This window comes from Lates calcarifer, linkage group LG13 (assembly GCF_001640805.2).
Source record: "Lates calcarifer isolate ASB-BC8 linkage group LG13, TLL_Latcal_v3, whole genome shotgun sequence".
In the NCBI taxonomy this organism is placed as follows: Eukaryota; Metazoa; Chordata; class Actinopteri; family Centropomidae; genus Lates; species Lates calcarifer.
The window spans coordinates 16,680,226-16,696,149 of NC_066845.1; the positions used below are offsets into that span (position 1 = coordinate 16,680,226).

The 15,924-nt window shown below is 39.5% G+C and overlaps 1 protein-coding gene across 5 annotated transcripts; it reads left to right on the forward strand.

The window, feature by feature from the left end:
• The first annotated feature begins 88 nt into the window (after positions 1–88).
• Positions 89–15,829, forward strand: glt1d1 (glycosyltransferase 1 domain containing 1). Of its 5 annotated transcripts, XM_018668930.2 has the most exons (14): positions 90–346; positions 521–559; positions 802–953; positions 1,111–1,216; positions 2,816–2,867; positions 3,738–3,774; positions 4,446–4,502; positions 9,164–9,262; positions 9,978–10,027; positions 11,332–11,394; positions 12,225–12,268; positions 12,756–12,876; positions 13,472–13,570; positions 15,222–15,829. In XM_018668930.2, exons 1-14 carry the CDS (start codon positions 336–338, stop codon positions 15,366–15,368), a joined length of 1,077 nt encoding a protein of 358 aa, XP_018524446.1. In that variant the 5' UTR covers positions 90–335; the 3' UTR covers positions 15,369–15,829. The 5 variants fall into 5 exon arrangements, with proteins under 5 accessions (XP_018524448.1, XP_018524446.1, XP_050931291.1 ...); XM_051075334.1 differs by lacking the exon at positions 521–559; XM_018668929.2 differs by having other exon boundaries at positions 91–559.
• Positions 15,830–15,924: the final 95 nt, after the last annotated feature.

Here is a 15,924-nt window from a genome sequence, read left to right on the forward strand (position 1 = left end):
GCCTATCCATGTGATCTGGAAGTTTGTTGCTTTCGCGCAGACTTTGCACCACCGAGAGAAGGAAGTGGTGGGGCGGTTTTCTTTTTGTTTTTGTGCTACCGCTGATCCTGTTGCTGACAGACTTGTTGGGCGGCAGGGCCACGTTCTGAGTGTACAGATGTATTTTTTGTGACTCGATGTAAAACGATGGTCTCCAAATAAAATTGTCAACAATGGGTCAATAGTGTCTGTGCTACCGTCGTGTGTTTCCAGGGGATCATATAGGAGACGGACCTGTAAACACTGCAAGCGTGGTGCACTGCCAAGTAACGAGCTAGCCTTGTTGCCTGCTGGCTATGCTCTACGTGTAAGTTACAGGCATGGAATCAGGAAATGTGATAGCGCAGTTTAGCGAGCACATAGAGGCTCTGCTTGCTGCACCTTTCCATCTAGTTTTCATCAATGTTTATGTGTTAAGTAGTTAGCTCGACAGCCCAGCTAGTAGTGAAGATATGAAATTACTCTTTCTTGCCTGTCTCAGCCCTAAAACCGGGAACCACACTACAGCTGAAAGAATAAGGTAATATATATTGTTGCTAAATGTAGCTAGCTACTACAGCTGTTGCTAATTATTATCTAGCTCATGTACAATGGTTATAGTAAATCAGCTGCATCATGATGATTGATGATGAAGCAGTGTCAAGAGAAATAAACCAACAAAAATATTTAATGGCTGTTGATGAGTAGTTAATGTTTGTGACTTTGCTTAACCATCCTGCCTTCCTACCAGCCACTCACAGTCACACGTCCCTTTTATTTTAGGTCCCACATTGAATCAGCAGGACACACCTGTGAGCTCAGGGATGCAGCAGAATTTCAGTCACCTGCTGAGGTGGCAAAGCTAGTATCTCGAAATTCTCCATTTGAGGGTGCACTGGCCATTCATTTGTTCAGAGCAGGCAGACTTCTCTTGGGTAAACATGTTTGCTGTTATATGATGTGTTTACTTATCTACCATACATATTTCCAGACATCTGCATTCTGCAGCCTAATGGCAGACTTACAAGTACACAGCTACTTGTTCCACCAATGTTAGAACCTTTTTGTTTTATGTCTAACCTTTTACACCAGACATCCAAGTACCCTTTGGCGTCATCTTTGGCGGAACAGACATAAATGAAGATGTGAAAGTTGAACAGAAGCGTGTGGTTATGGAGCAGGTGCTACTGAAAGCCAGGTGATGATTCTGAAAGCTGCTATTTTAACCCATTTAATTCCAAACAGCTTCTGACTGTGTAGATGAATTTTACTCATTGATTCAATACATAAGGCGGCTTTTCTGAAATGTTTTTGGAAAAATTTGTGAAAATATGTGTTGTAGTTTTAACCACTCTTGTCATCTGAGGAAGAATGGTGAGGAATATTTTTACTTTCCCATCCTATCTGTTCATTTGTAAGGGCTATGTTATTACGCATGCTCTTTCAATGGCATGACTTTTATTTGACATTTAAATGTAAATAAGCAATCATTATTGTCTATAGTTATACCTGTGCTTATCCAGCTTTGACAAGGTAACATATCTGCAATGAAAGAGGTCTGTTGCATCTATATGAACAATTTATGCCTTGTGCCTGTGGCAGTGTGGTTGTCTTAATATCAATGATAGACACCACTGATTATTAGTACCAAATATATTAGTAATGTATTACAACATGTTTTACTCACTTTCTTTTATAGAGGTTTCATGCAGACATCACCATCCTGAAGTGTGAACAGGAAGTAAATGTGACCATGTACACCTCTTAATTGAAATTGTTCATATGAAATCAAGATATTCTCTAATTCAATTGATTGATTGAAAATGTGATTTTCAGTCTTGGACTTACTAACAAATCTTTTTAACAAAATCATAACCAAATAGATGTTACAGTTGTGACCAGTGGAAATAAATTAGATATTGGCCTTAAAACCCTGCATGTATGGCCTAAATGTAGGGATAGTGTTCATTCCTTTAGTACTGTTGTTTATATTACACAACAATTCAAAATATTCAAGCTATATTTCACCAAATCTTGATATGTTTTTAAAGCATTTGAATCATATTAACAAGTGTGCCTGTTTTTCAATGGGAAAAAAGAGACTGGAGCCTTACAAGTGCCTGGAGTCCTGGCATGAAAGAATGAGGCTGAGCACATGTAGGCTAACCCCAGCTGTGCCGGCTGTGTGTTCTCTCCTCCCCTGGTTTAATGTGAAATGTTAATGTGCACACAGGCTTATCAATATTTTGTCCTGTGCCCTGACATCAGACCCTGGTGTCTCTGTTATCATTATGATGAAAATAAATGGTAGAGCATCTATCTAGTAAATCTAAGGGGATAATAATTTCCCTCTGGGAGAAAGGGGGATATCCAGGTCTCATGACTTCAAACATCTGAGTCCATGAACCTCCTGCTGTTAGTGCCTTTTCACACAAACCTTGATCATGAAATTCAGTCACCACTCTGAGACTATTGGCCCATTGAATAATGCACATGCACATACGCACAAATTAATATCTCCCCACTGTTTTTTGTTCTACATTCCCTTCTTTATACTTTGTTGATTTCTTATTGTATTCTTCCTTAAGTCCTTTGCCTTTAACCACAGTCGTCTTTTCCTCTCTTATGTACTTAATCTTCAGACATTTGTGTTTTATTAGTGTTACCGCTGCTTTTTCCTCTGTTGTTGTCAAAACTGTCAAAAATTGCTTGTAAAAGGCAACTGTCAGCAATGAAAATTCTTGTTTCATTGAAATGGTTTTTACAGGGGTGAAAACAAGTTTGTTTTTTTCATCAGGTTTGCAGTTGCATTCACTGACAAACTAAAAGAAGAGGCAGAGTTGTTTTTGGTATGATTCTACTCTTGTATTTTGATATACCATCTATAGTGATCAGTGCCTCATGTTGCATGTTTTCTATCAGTTCTACTCATTTGATTTTTGCCAGAAAAATTCTATATGTGCCTGACTGCAGGTTCATCAGTATGTTTATGATGGCCTGCTGTGCTACACCGGTCCCCCCAAAATTAGCAAGTAATAAGACTTAAGTCTTAAGTGATATCTTAACATAAACAAAGTATTGACCCTCATAACTAACTAAGATCAAGAGTGAGAGTAAAAGTTTTTTGCTCATTTACAGCACATCAACAGACAGCAGCAACCTGACAACATCATTAAATACAACAGAAGGGCTTTTACTATACAAACACAATATCCTGCCCTGTCCCGTAATAGTTGGGCATTAAAACAATATTACCGTGTTTTATTTTCAGATCAGATTCCTGCCGTAGGCTTCAGATTGAGGCGAGTGGCATGCTTTATCTCTGCCATTTAGTGCTGACAGCAGGCAGACAGGACAGGCACTGAGCAGCATCACCACGCTTTTTATTGTGACAGAAAACACACATAGGGGATGGATCTACTGTGATAACATCCAGTCAGTTTCCTCCCTTTCCCCTCTGATTTATTTTGTAGCACCCCTATTATCTTAGCAACTGCTTTCCACACCCTCTTTTAAAGTTTAGATTTGATTTGAATATGTTAGGAGCACAAAATGTCCATTAATTAGCTGTTTCTATTTTCTTACATAAATAGAAAGAAACACAGCTAGATATAATCAAAATGTATTTTATATAAATATTTACTGATTGATTTAAAGCACTTATGCATTTGTATTTTAGTACTTGTGTTAACCAGACTTTTCTAATGTTTTTCTTTTAGCTGTCCCAGAGCAGTAAAATCTGTGTCCAACCCCAAGGTAAGCCCTACAGGATGAATATCCTCGCCTGATGCTGTGCATCCCTGACTCGCCATTGAAGTGTTACATTAATCAGCTTTGACATTTTTTCCTCCATTATCATACTGTCTGCAGTACAGAGTTGTATTTGCTCTTGCCATTGGCCACCGTGCCATGTAGGACAGCCTAAATCACTCTTCCATGTTGTTTCCCACCAGTAGCCTTGTTTGGCAAATAGTGTCCCTTCATAGATTAGAGGAGAGCCCTGGGCCAGCTGCATGGCTTAGCCCCAACCACTGAAAGCTTATTTTTTCTGCTTGTCACCAGATAGTGATCACACTGAAGTGCTTTTGACATGGACCACACAGAATAATATTTTTAGCTCATTAAATCTTTCTTTGTTTTGCTTTGTTTGTATTAAAGGGCACATAAGTGTTGCCTTTTTATACAAACATCAATGTACATTTCTATCATGAATAAAGGTTATGAAGTATATTGGATGTATTCACTGTTTACGGTTTGAGGTGTGACATTACTAACAAAGGTTATGATCATAAAACAATTCTGGAGTTATTTATTTACCTCTGGAATTAAAAGCCACTTTTATCATTTGTTTAGGGTGTATTTTATTATTGATGGTGCAGCTTTATTGAGAGCATTGTTGCTTCTATTTGTCTGTGTTTCTTTTAAAGGTATCCAGACAGAAGTGAGTGAGAAACTCTGCTGGGCTGAATTCTTGAGGAGCTCAGGTACTGTTATCGATTCAACTGGTTATTACTCCAGCTGTTGTCTAGACAATGTGGGACTTGATAATTCACAGACTTAACTGTAGACAGTTTTTTACTTATTTATGCCTTGGTGTACCTTTAATAGCAAGACTGAATAGGAAATAATCAAAGTACTGTGTTATGTATTTCCCATATTTGGGATATATTGTATTTTAGCTTGATATTTTTTGCTCTTGACTTGGATGACTGTTGTGTCTCATTTAATTACATACATGCATAAAACCCTTCTGCCATATTCTAGATTGCATCCTTCTTTCCTTATCTTCCCTCCATACTCCCCAAACCTGAAAAGTACCAACCAGAGAGCATACATTTACATACATATATACATTAGTTTGGTGATCAGGGAGGCCAGCCTCTTCCCCTGTCTCCTGCAGTTTTCCAATTCCCATTTGAATAGCTCAGTAAATATGCACAGTTACACTGAGCATCCTCTCCATAAACAGCCTGGACTTTCAAGACGGTGTCCATCTCTGATATATTAGTGCTCATAGAGAGCACCAGTGACTACAGAGAGGAACAGCTGATTAATAGCCCTCTGGCCCAGGGCCATTTGTCACTGTGCTTCACAACCGGTGCAGCTAATACTAATTGCCCACAGTCACTTTTCCATTTGTTATAGTGGGAATAGGAGTCACCACTGTTGTGCTTTTCTTCAGATGTGATGAAAGCCCTGTAATCTGACTAGTTGTTTTAGAGCTCTAAACATTGTTACACTTTCTGCATATGTGCTGTCTGAGGTGTTAATTTGTCTGAGTCATTTTCCTAAATGTGGGTTAGATGCATCATTAAGAAAATATCCCATCCGTTTTGTATTTTTCTTGCCACATTGTTATCACCACACAGCATTGGACATTTATTTGTATTTCTATGTAATAGGGACTAGTGAGTGTGACCTCAAGACAGAGAGCTGAGACTTCATTCAAATGAAATGATAACTGATCCTGCAGTCTGTGTTTAACTGTTACAAATGTGCTTTTGTGGCGACAACTGTACTTAAGCTGTCATAAACCTGAAAACGTTTTAAGCATTGTTGTTTAACTGTCATCGGGTGGTCTTGGCTTTCTACTGTCAAAAAGATTAGATGCTCCATGTCCTCCTTTTAAATGTTTATTACCTGCTTTGTCACCTTCAGTAATCAATCTCAACAACTTCACAACAATGCAGTCTGACATAAGTGACTCCTGCAGCAACCTGTATTCTCTCCTGTCAACTCTCATCCTCCTTTTGTCTTCACACACACTCCCAGCGCAGCAGGGGGCACTATCCCATGTGTGTGTACTCTCCCCCCAGATCTCGATGCATGTTTGTTTACTTTTTCATCCCCATCATCTGGTCTGACATAGCTTAACGAAGGTGTGCAGCAGTTTCAGTGTTGGGAATAAATGTACTCCATGTGGCCCAGTGTTGCAGTGGCACACTACAAAATAACACTGACTGGTGAACATAAAAGAGGCAAAGCAGCCCTTGTACCTGATAGAAGATTCATGACCACTGAACATGTGTCTGTGATTATCCTTTGGGTGTACTGATTTCAGCACTGGGAGCTAGTAGCTGTCAGTTTATCAAGGCCACTTGGTGTATGTCGTTTGTGGCTCCTGCTGTGTGCCTTGTGAGGTGAGGTTAAGGGGATACATGAGAAGACCAGCACTGAGTGTGCAGTGATGCTTTGAATTACTGAAGGGTGAGGGGAAACAAGCAGGGGGTCTGTTGTCACCTTGTCCAGTTACTTGGTCCTTGGATGATTGATATTGAATTAACTACACATGAAACGTTCATTGAAGCTGTGTGATTAGATTATTAAAAATTATTAAAAAGCAAAGTAATCAAAAAGTGATGGTTAGGTGCTAAGAGAAATGCCCGTTATTATTGTATTTTGTTATAACAAGATCACAGAACAGTGTTTGTGTCCTAGGGGGCATGTCATTCTTTTAAAATGTCCTCATGTTCCTGTGTCATTATACTAACATGATGAGTTTTCAGACTGTTGAGACAAAATATAGACAAAAAAGTAAAATTTGTGGACATTAAAAATAGATCACTGACATAGCTTCTGCTCATACTTAACTCATCCCAAAGGGTTAAGTCACACACAGACACAGTTACTCACACTCTGTTCCTGTGATCTTCTTGTTTTTCTTTGCTATTTAAAGAAGGTAAGTGTCAAGCCCCATTTTTTAAAAGTCACATCAGTACTTTTCCTGTAGTGGTGATAGCAACAGAATTCAACAAAATGAACAGTTAACAGTGGAACTGCAGAAACAAATGTTATTATTCCTGTTTCCAGTTTAGTATGTGTTGTTCTGACTAGAAATGCTGCTTACCAGCCTGAACCTCTGCCTAATTTTGGTGAATTTCCTCAGTGGTGGTTTCATAGAAGTACACATTATGTACATTTTGATTCACATGTTATAAAATGTAAAATAATTTAAAGTGACTGATGAATTTTAGGGTATTCCCCAGTAATTTGTGCATGAATTATCAAACCTCTTTAAAGTTGAGACATAATACCGATTAGTTTGATATGTCTCATGTGTAATTTACTTAGTTATGTGTGATTTTCTTGGTTGAGTTTTTTTTTTTTTTTTTTTCCTGTGGTGTTCTCATTATTTTGTCTACATGCAGCAGACTCTGTTCTCTGTGTCACCCTGTGCCACTCAACAGATTAATAGGAGCTGTTCAGATAGATATGTGCTCCCACCTCCATGCACGCACATACACACACTCACATGCACACATACTGATTAAAGCATTAGGGGATTGTTCAGAATGCCCTCCTGAAATCAAAGGCAAACGAACAAAAGTGTGTTTTGCATAGAATTCACAGAACTGCAAAGAAAGAGAGTGAAAAGACCGGTGCTGGCACAACAGATGATTTTGTACAATTTGTTTTTCTCCCCTGAGGAAACATGAATTGCATCTTATTTCTTTGAATTTCCTGTTAGTTCTGACAGGTCTGTGCTCTGGTATGATTCCAGCGATCCTCCATTATTTTCTCGCATATTGTTCTGAGGTAGTGACACGGGTGTTTACCTTAGCTGACATGCTCTCTCATCAATGCAAGGAAGTTCAATGCATCCTGCAGATGAAGAGCTTTTTTTGACAATCAGCTCCTAGGATCAGGGTCAATGCCCAGACTCCATGCTGTCATTTTAAGATGCTCTTTAATAGCATTAAAAGAGCTGCCTCCGCCTCCTGATCTGGACTTATCTGGCAGCAGGGGATTTCAGTCGACTGTCACTGCGCTTTAAGCACGTGCTGGTGTCTGTCTGTGGTATTATCTTCGAAATGGTTTGTTTCTCAGTTTGTCACAGGCACTTAAAAAGTACCTATTTTCCAAATGTTTTCACACTTCACTTTGTTTCGTTCAGTACTGTTTTACCAGCATAACCATTAAGAGCAACACTATCTCAGTATTTCTGATTTATTCTTTTAGGTTAGGGATAAAAGCATAAAAGGTCAGGGATCACAAATAAATTTTCTTATTCTTATGTTACAGTATCCTTACACATCTGCTTGAATTGACATACAGTCATTTTTTTGCATTGATTCATCAGACCTGGATGTTAAAGTGCTGCCTTTACAACAACATCACTTAAAAATCACATAAAACCAATCTCGTCCTCTCAGGTGTAAAGAACTGGGTTTAACAGCTTTAAAACTGATATAATGTCTAAATGTTCTCTTCACATAAAATTTATAAACCACTTATTTTGTTTCTTTGCTCCACTTGGTGATGCTGATACAAGCATTTATCTCCAAGCACCATTGTGCCTAAGTACAGCCCTGCATAATTGCTCGCATGACTGTAGACTCTTAGTCCCGTTAATCTCCATTTTGGTGCAGGTTTATACTGGGGTTACCCTTCTTTGCTCAAGGACACATGGTAGTAGTGGGTACTCACTGCCAGAAAGTAGAACCGTATGTCAGGTAGTCTCCGTGATCAACCCACTCTCCATCAGGCAGGTTGTAAATGTCATTTGGTCCCCTTCCTAAATAAACCCTCCAGAGGATGTACAGCGTAAAGCAATTATCTCCTTAAAGTTTGTTCGAGGACTAAGACGGACAGTCCAGTGTGTGTTGCCATCACAATAGCACAGGGTTCCTTTGTTAGGGTCAGAGGTTTTATCCTCTGCCTTTGGAAGGTAAGGTGCTGTACAGTAGCTGTTGGCAGCAAGCATAGTTGCACGCATGCCAGTTTCTGACTAATCTCCGGATTGGTCTTTAAAGTTGGATGATCTGGGAAAAGGAGTTGATTTAGTGGCCCTGCCTCTCAGCTAAATCGAGGTTCTCAAAAACATTTGTTGTTAGCATGATGCTGGGTTAGCTGGTTTTAATCTTGGGCTGTTCAGTGAGCAAATGATCTGGCTCTGGTAGTTATGATGCTGTATTACACACAGATTAGGCTGCAACCTTCCAATGTTTTCACCAGACTATTTCCCTCTTGAGCGTTACAACTGTGATCAGAGAATTGTGCGAGCACATTAGTCACTGCTGTCTTATTTTGCCCATGACCTTGGGTGATGTATTGCTTTCATTATCTGCCGATGTACTTGGGATGTTCATTATGCAGTGTTTTGATATTGTGGTGCTGTCTTTCTTTGTGTCTGGCTTCTCTCCAGGTGTAAGCAGTGAGCATGTGGATGAGCTGCGTGTCTTCCTGTTGGTCTGTGGCCTCAGAAGAGTCAAGGACCCCCTCTATCTGGTGGAGGTATTTTCAGGTATACCATACGATTCCTTATGTTCAATACTGATAACAAAAAACATGAAACACATAGTCAAGTAATAATAATAAGTAGTAGGCCAGCTAAAAGAGGGGATTTCTTGCTGGTATGTTTTCACCCCGTTCAGCCTTTGTGCACAAATTACAAAGCTTCTCTCACTATTTTTCTGTAGTAGCCTGTCGTAGAGGCAATGGCAATGTCTTCATCAATTAGTAATGATGTTAGATCTCTGCGGTTGAGTTTCAGCTAATTGAAAATTTATGTGAAAGTGCAATGAGATTCTTCTGACAGCTCATGTTGGGCCAACGAAGACATTTTACTTTGTTGAGTCTTGTCTTTATGGTGTTTCTTGTTATTATGGCAATCTGATGCCACTGATTAGTAATGTCAGTAGGTTCTTTCTTTAAGTCTACTTTATTTTATGTAACTTTTGTAACACAAAGTTATGGTAATAAGCACTAGAGGGTGTCAAATTATATCCTAATGTCTCATCCACGCAGAAGAACCAGATGTGTGGATTTTCTCATAGCGTTTCTTGGAATTTAATTGTTCTATTCACAGGCTTAAAAATATGAACATATGTGGCACTAAGTAAAAATAGCTCTAAGAATGCTATACAAAAAAAGCTTTGCTGCTTCTTAGAGAGCTGCCGCTGTTCAGTTCATTTTTTGTGATTATATATTCACACCACCATATTTATTTTGTCTTTCAGAGTGGCATTGTGAGAATCCGCTGAATGTGTTGGTCATTATTGGGCCAAAGGTACGTTCACAGTCATTTTACAGTAAGTCAGGCTTTTTTTTTTTAATACTTGTCATGTGTTTCCCTCTACACCATGACTCTCTGCACTGTTACTTTACTGTTTCTGAAATTACCTAGAAACCTCCCCAGGTAATTCAGGCGGTCTCTAATAGGATGTAGCAGAAATACTGGCTTTAGCTGGTTAGCTGGAATTAACAGCCAGTGCTGAGAAGAAGTAGCCATCTTCTACAAACGAGGACGAGGCTCAGCAGCTACAGTAGTGGTCCTGTTTTGACTAACTGGCTGACTGCTTGATATACTAATGCATTTTCTACCCCAGATTAGCACCAACCTTTGACTAGTGACCTGTACAGAGCCAACTCAGTTAACACATGGATGGGCATATATCTGGACATGTGCTGGTATAAGCAAAAGCTGTTAGTTGTGCTGTCAGACACCATCATGCTTCTGTCCTGCGTATCATCCCTGAGGACATTAACTGCACATATACAGGTTATGTGGTTTCATGTCAAATAAGTCAAATAACTGGAAAAAGCATTTGAATTCTTACAACCTGCCATGATTTATGATATTCATAAATCAACCAGTCAGCTAGACTGTCAAACCAGAAGAGGCTGTTGTTATATATTTGCTGTAAAAGTTTGGGGTTTTTTTTCACACTGATTGCACTTTTATGCTGTTCTACAGATAGAAGTCATATCCCAGTCAACAGCAGCAACCTCAGAGCTCTGTTACAACTGTTCTGTTTTTTTTTTCCTCATTTCATTTCCAATCTTTCAATCATTGATTTCTCTGTATGTTTGTCTTCATCTTCTCTTCCCTCTGACTTGCTTTGATATGACTTCAATGTACAATATTTTAGTGTCACTTCAAACAGTGGTGTCAGGCAAAAGGTATGTTCTGCTTTAGTTTTGCTCAAAAACAACTCAATTAGACATGGCCAGGGGCTTGTACACTGTCTTACTGCAGCTTCTTGCTCTGCTATGCTTTGTTGTTGTTTGATGAAATGGTTCAGTGGAAGCAGAGCCATGTGATTCATCTCGACACCCCTGAATCACAGTGGAAGCGTGTTTGTTTGTTTGTCTGAGAAATGAAGAAAGGCATATATTATTGTTATAATAAACATGTAGGCCCTATTTGTATGACGGTCAGAATTCCCATGATAATTTTAGCATTCCACAGTTAATTAAAAATAAACTTTGTTGGTTTTTGTTTAATGTCAGCAATAAAATGTAAAAATACAAATGGAAGTTATAATGAGACATGTTTTGCTCAGGCTGTCATGATGTACCATAAATCCACAGCTACTTCATTCAAGTAATAAGCGCTCTGGCTGCACAGCATCTGTCATTAAGAGGAAAATTCAGGTCAGTTTGTCAGCGATGACACATCTCACTGCTTTAAACTGGGTTTTATCAAACATCACAATGTGCGGCATGTTTTGTTTTATACTGAAATAAAATGAATTTTAAGATTATTGTGAAAAATGTGATGACAGATCTTGACATATTAACAGGCATTTGCACCATATTTGTTGCTTAAAAAACAAGAAAATATGTAGCAAAAGACAACACTGCCATTATCTCAAAACAGGAAAGATACGACAGATTCACTTGGACAAACAAAAACAATGATGTAGCATCTACTTTCCCCTTCTGACTAACTGTGTCCCTCCCCTGCAGTTTCTGTTGATTCACCCTGGGATGGTACAGAATCTGTGCTTAAATCATTTGTTTGTTAATACAGCCTTTATCGTTATATCCCCTGCTGGTTTTACAATGTCTGCTAAATCCCAGATTACACCAGGATACAAAAATGTTCTTAGTTTAGATTCTTTGATTTTAATGCACATGCTTTAAAGCTGGTTCAATTTAGGAATTCAATGAGCTATAAAATGAAAACAGAAAAAAAGTAGGAGCTTGCTTGGCAGCATCTTTGACCTAAATTACTATGCTTTGACTTTTCTGTGGGCAGGCTAATGCACGCAAATCCCACATTGCAATTAATCAGATTGGCCACCCACCCCACCCTGACCCCAATCTCTGAAAATACAGGATTTTCAGAGAATGATTTGCTCATGATAGAAATTATTAATTGTGTCATTGTTTATTTTATGCCTCTGTTTAAGTCATTGCTGCCATCCTTAATGAAAACAGAAAGTGGTTTCATGTCTCTTGGTAATCTTTGTCACTTTCAGCTTGATCCTGTGCTTACTGATGAAGTGGAAGCTGTTGTTAAAAGGTGAGACTTCTGTTTTGTTTTCCTTTCGTTATCACTTACACATCTCATAAAAGCAAACTTGAGATCTGACAGTCTAATTGCCAAGATCTTGCTCCTGTAAGAAATGCAAAGACTGCTTTACCCTCTATTTATCCCATGTGGTATAAGAAAACATCTAAGCAGATGTAGCTTACATTTATCTTAACGTAATGTGAAAAGAATGCACATCTGAGGGGAGCGCCAAGATCCTCTCTTTTTTTTTTCCTGTCCTCCCACTCTCAAGTCTTGGTTGATCTTTCAGTTTTTGCGCCAGGGGCCTTCACCACAACAAAGATCTTTACGGCAGAAAGCTGCCCTCTTCGGTTAGGACTTTTTCTAGACGCTCCATGCATGTCACACATAGTGCAGCCGAGTTCCCTGCCCTTGGCTTGTCACTGCTGTTCAGCATCATTCACACCTCTGTGAGCCCTGAGTCACGCAGAACTGAGCTTTGCCACTGCTTCTGCAGAACAGCGGGGGTCTTCTTGGCCCAGGAGAGGAGCCAACAGGAGCTTCACGCTGCCATGAAAAGGTGCTTCGCTGTGGTCAACAGCTCCGTCTCAGAGGGCATGTCAGCAGCCATCTTGGAGGTAAACATCTTCAGGGCTCATGGGTAATTGGAGGATACTATGTCCCTTCAAAGATTCAGCTGCTAAACACACTTTATCTTTTTGTTGCTCATGCATTGTGGTGCAGAATAATATCAAGGTAATTGGAATTTGATTTATTTAAGTATATACTGAGACTGCCATCCAAAGCCCAGAAGTAAGTACAGAAGTCCTTATCTTGCTGTTTCTTGCACAGTTACAATGTTATCTGACCACTTCAGGGACAATTACCCAAATTAATTGCTTGACTCCAATCTTTCCATTCCTGAGTGAGCAAAACCTGCAAATCCACTTAATATCTTTTAAACATAGTCGATTAAGACAATCCACAGTAGGCTTAAAGTCTGATTAGTATGTTAGCATGTTTCACTCAGCAACCTGCTGAAGGTATTAGCTGATACAGATTGTTAATTCTGAAAGTGAACTCAGGCACTGAAGAGCAGAATCGCCAAGCTGTACAAAATCCAAGTTGCTCAGGTGGGGTTTTTTTCTTAATAATGGTAGAACGAGTGAATAACTTTTGTCTGACTTTATGAGTCTGTGATTTTGGAGTGTTTAATGCTCTCTGCTCCAATAGGCCATGGATCTCGGGATACCTGTGTTGGCTAGGGACATTCCAGGAAATGCAGCCGTGGTGCAGCATGAGCTCACTGGCCTGCTGTACTCATCTCCTCAGGTATGTAGTGACAAGATTGACCAGGTCACACCGTGCATTAGGAACTGTTAAGCTTTAGCACAGACCGTGTTGTTGGACTACAGAGAGGACGTACTGCATAGACATGGTAAACAGCAGTTACTCCTGTCACCTCAACTGACTGGAAAAGTACTTACTGCTATTAAGTAGTATTGAAGCACTGCCTAGACTTATCTTAAAAGAAAGAAAACTCCAACTCAGCTTCATTTTGTAAAACTTCATACTTTAAATTTTCATCATTAGTCCAACCTAAGTAGGTGAAATATAACAAAAGGAGCCTTCGGGGACAGAGCAAAGATACCACATTACCACGTAGTGATGCAACACATAGCGCCAAGCAGGAAAGTGCTCCCATGAGAACTCCTCAGTTTGATATTTAATGAGGTTTGATGCAAAAGGATAATAACATAGGTTAAAGCCAACTGACAGAGGGCTTGAGCATGATGCTATCAAGATACAGTGATCGAGCGTGATTGTTGCTATAACAGCTGAGATAAGTTCTCTCTGGGGGTGGGGTGGGGTGGGGTGGGGAAGTGCGGGGGGGTCACATATGCTCAGCTGAGCTGCCAGAAGGAAGCTCTCACAGATGGTTGCAGCGACATGGGCTGGATAAACCACGACCTCTGCCAGGACTAATGGGAAGCAAGTGCTAGTCTTTCAGCCAGAACTTTCTTTGCAGTGGATCATGCTCAAGACTTTTTTAGCACACTTTAAAATCCTGTCTCATTGACAGTGTTTCTTCTTCTTTAAGTCTTCAGAGTAATTACATGAGCAGTATAGGTATCAAGAAATGTGTCAGAAGAAACAAACACACAACCACTTGAAATAGAGAAAAAGCCTCCCTGTCTGGCTCTATAATTTGCATGAAGAGTGAAGTGATTATAAGCGTGCTGCTCATAAGTTGAGCTTTAATCCTGTTGCTGAGGATTTATTGCTCTCATATGGCTATACAGAAGAGCCGTTTCCTACCAAGAGCCTCTCCAGACATAATCACATCACTTGAGTGAAGTGAAGTAAAGTGAAGTGGCCTGCTGACTGGCAGGGGCCAAAACTTTGTGTGCCCATTGGCTCTCTGCTGCAGTAAATGTTAGCTGCCATGTTGCAGGAACACTTAGAGGCACTTTAGCTTCACTTTGTTGGAGTTTTCTCTTGGTCTGATCAGCCAACAGATAAGCAACTAGGATTCAGGATGCTGTGTTGATAAACCACATCTTAGTTAGTGCTCAGCGAAGGCACCATTATACATCTTTATTTGTATCATCTTTATCCTCATCTTCCTGTGACAGATGGTTCGGTAGCATTGTTTTACTGTAGCAGTCACTTAATTTATTTTTTTCCTTTTTTTCCTTTCCTCCCCATAAGCAAATAAGAGGTGGCAGCTATTAGGATAGACTGAAAAGGTCTATCGGACAGCCAATTTGGATCTGGAGCCACAAATATCTCCATCCTTTGGCAATGTACAGACACTTTTAAAGTATTTACTAATCAGCGCACAGGCTTTTATCTGAGCTCTGTTCTCGTGCTTTGGATTGTCTTTTATGCTTTAAAAAACATATCTTCAGGCAACTTCAATGACAAGCTTCAAGTGGTATTTGGCAGTAAATGAGACTCGTTTTACCTTTATCCCCGCCAGGAATTTGTGGATCAATCTCAGAGGCTGTTGTCAGATCATGAGCTGAGAGAGAGAGTGGTGAGGAATGGAAAACTCTATGTGGAAGAGCATCACAGCCTGAAACAAGAGAGAGAAACCTACCAGCGGCTGGTGGACAGTCTGCACTGAACGGAAGGTCACAACATTCAGCCTTTTTCTGTATGATTTCTCAGGAACATCAGCAACATAACAGGGGAATGCACCAATATATTTACCAGGCATAGGTATAATTATCATAGGTGTCTTTATTCCCAGTCTCTTAAGAAATCAGGCTACAAAGAAGTCTTTATTTGTACATCAGGAATTGGTTCCCCCAGGGATGAATAAAGTTTTTTTTCTTTTTTTTTATTGAAATTGAGGTGAATTGTACAAAGTAATCCTGTTTTATCTGCAATGCCAGATTGAAACTATGCTGCAGAGCACTTTGAACCAAAGACCTAGAGTAGAAATGGTTGCTTGTCTTGTTATAAATATATTTCATGTACTGAATTTGAAATTAATAATGTACTGTTATTTATGGCTGAGTATAAATATTGGAAAAGTGTTGGTTCTCTGTTTATTCATAATACTTAATAAAAGAGGCAAACATCTCCATTGGTTGGTGATCTGGGTCTGAAAATGTGTAATGGTTGTGAAACTATCAGTCAGTCTACTGAGATAAAAATAGCTGGTTGTAATACAAAAT

Bases quoted from the DNA above. Each gene is read 5' to 3' on its own strand.
- glt1d1 (XM_018668929.2), top strand. From the start codon at position 492: ATGAAATTACTCTTTCTTGCCTGTCTCAGCCCTAAAACCGGGAACCAC. The intron at 3,775-4,445 runs GTAAGCCCTACA...TTTCTTTTAAAG, and splicing joins AATCTGTGTCCAACCCCAAG to GTATCCAGACAGAAGTGAGT. The intron at 4,503-9,163 runs GTACTGTTATCG...GCTTCTCTCCAG, and splicing joins TGAATTCTTGAGGAGCTCAG to GTGTAAGCAGTGAGCATGTG.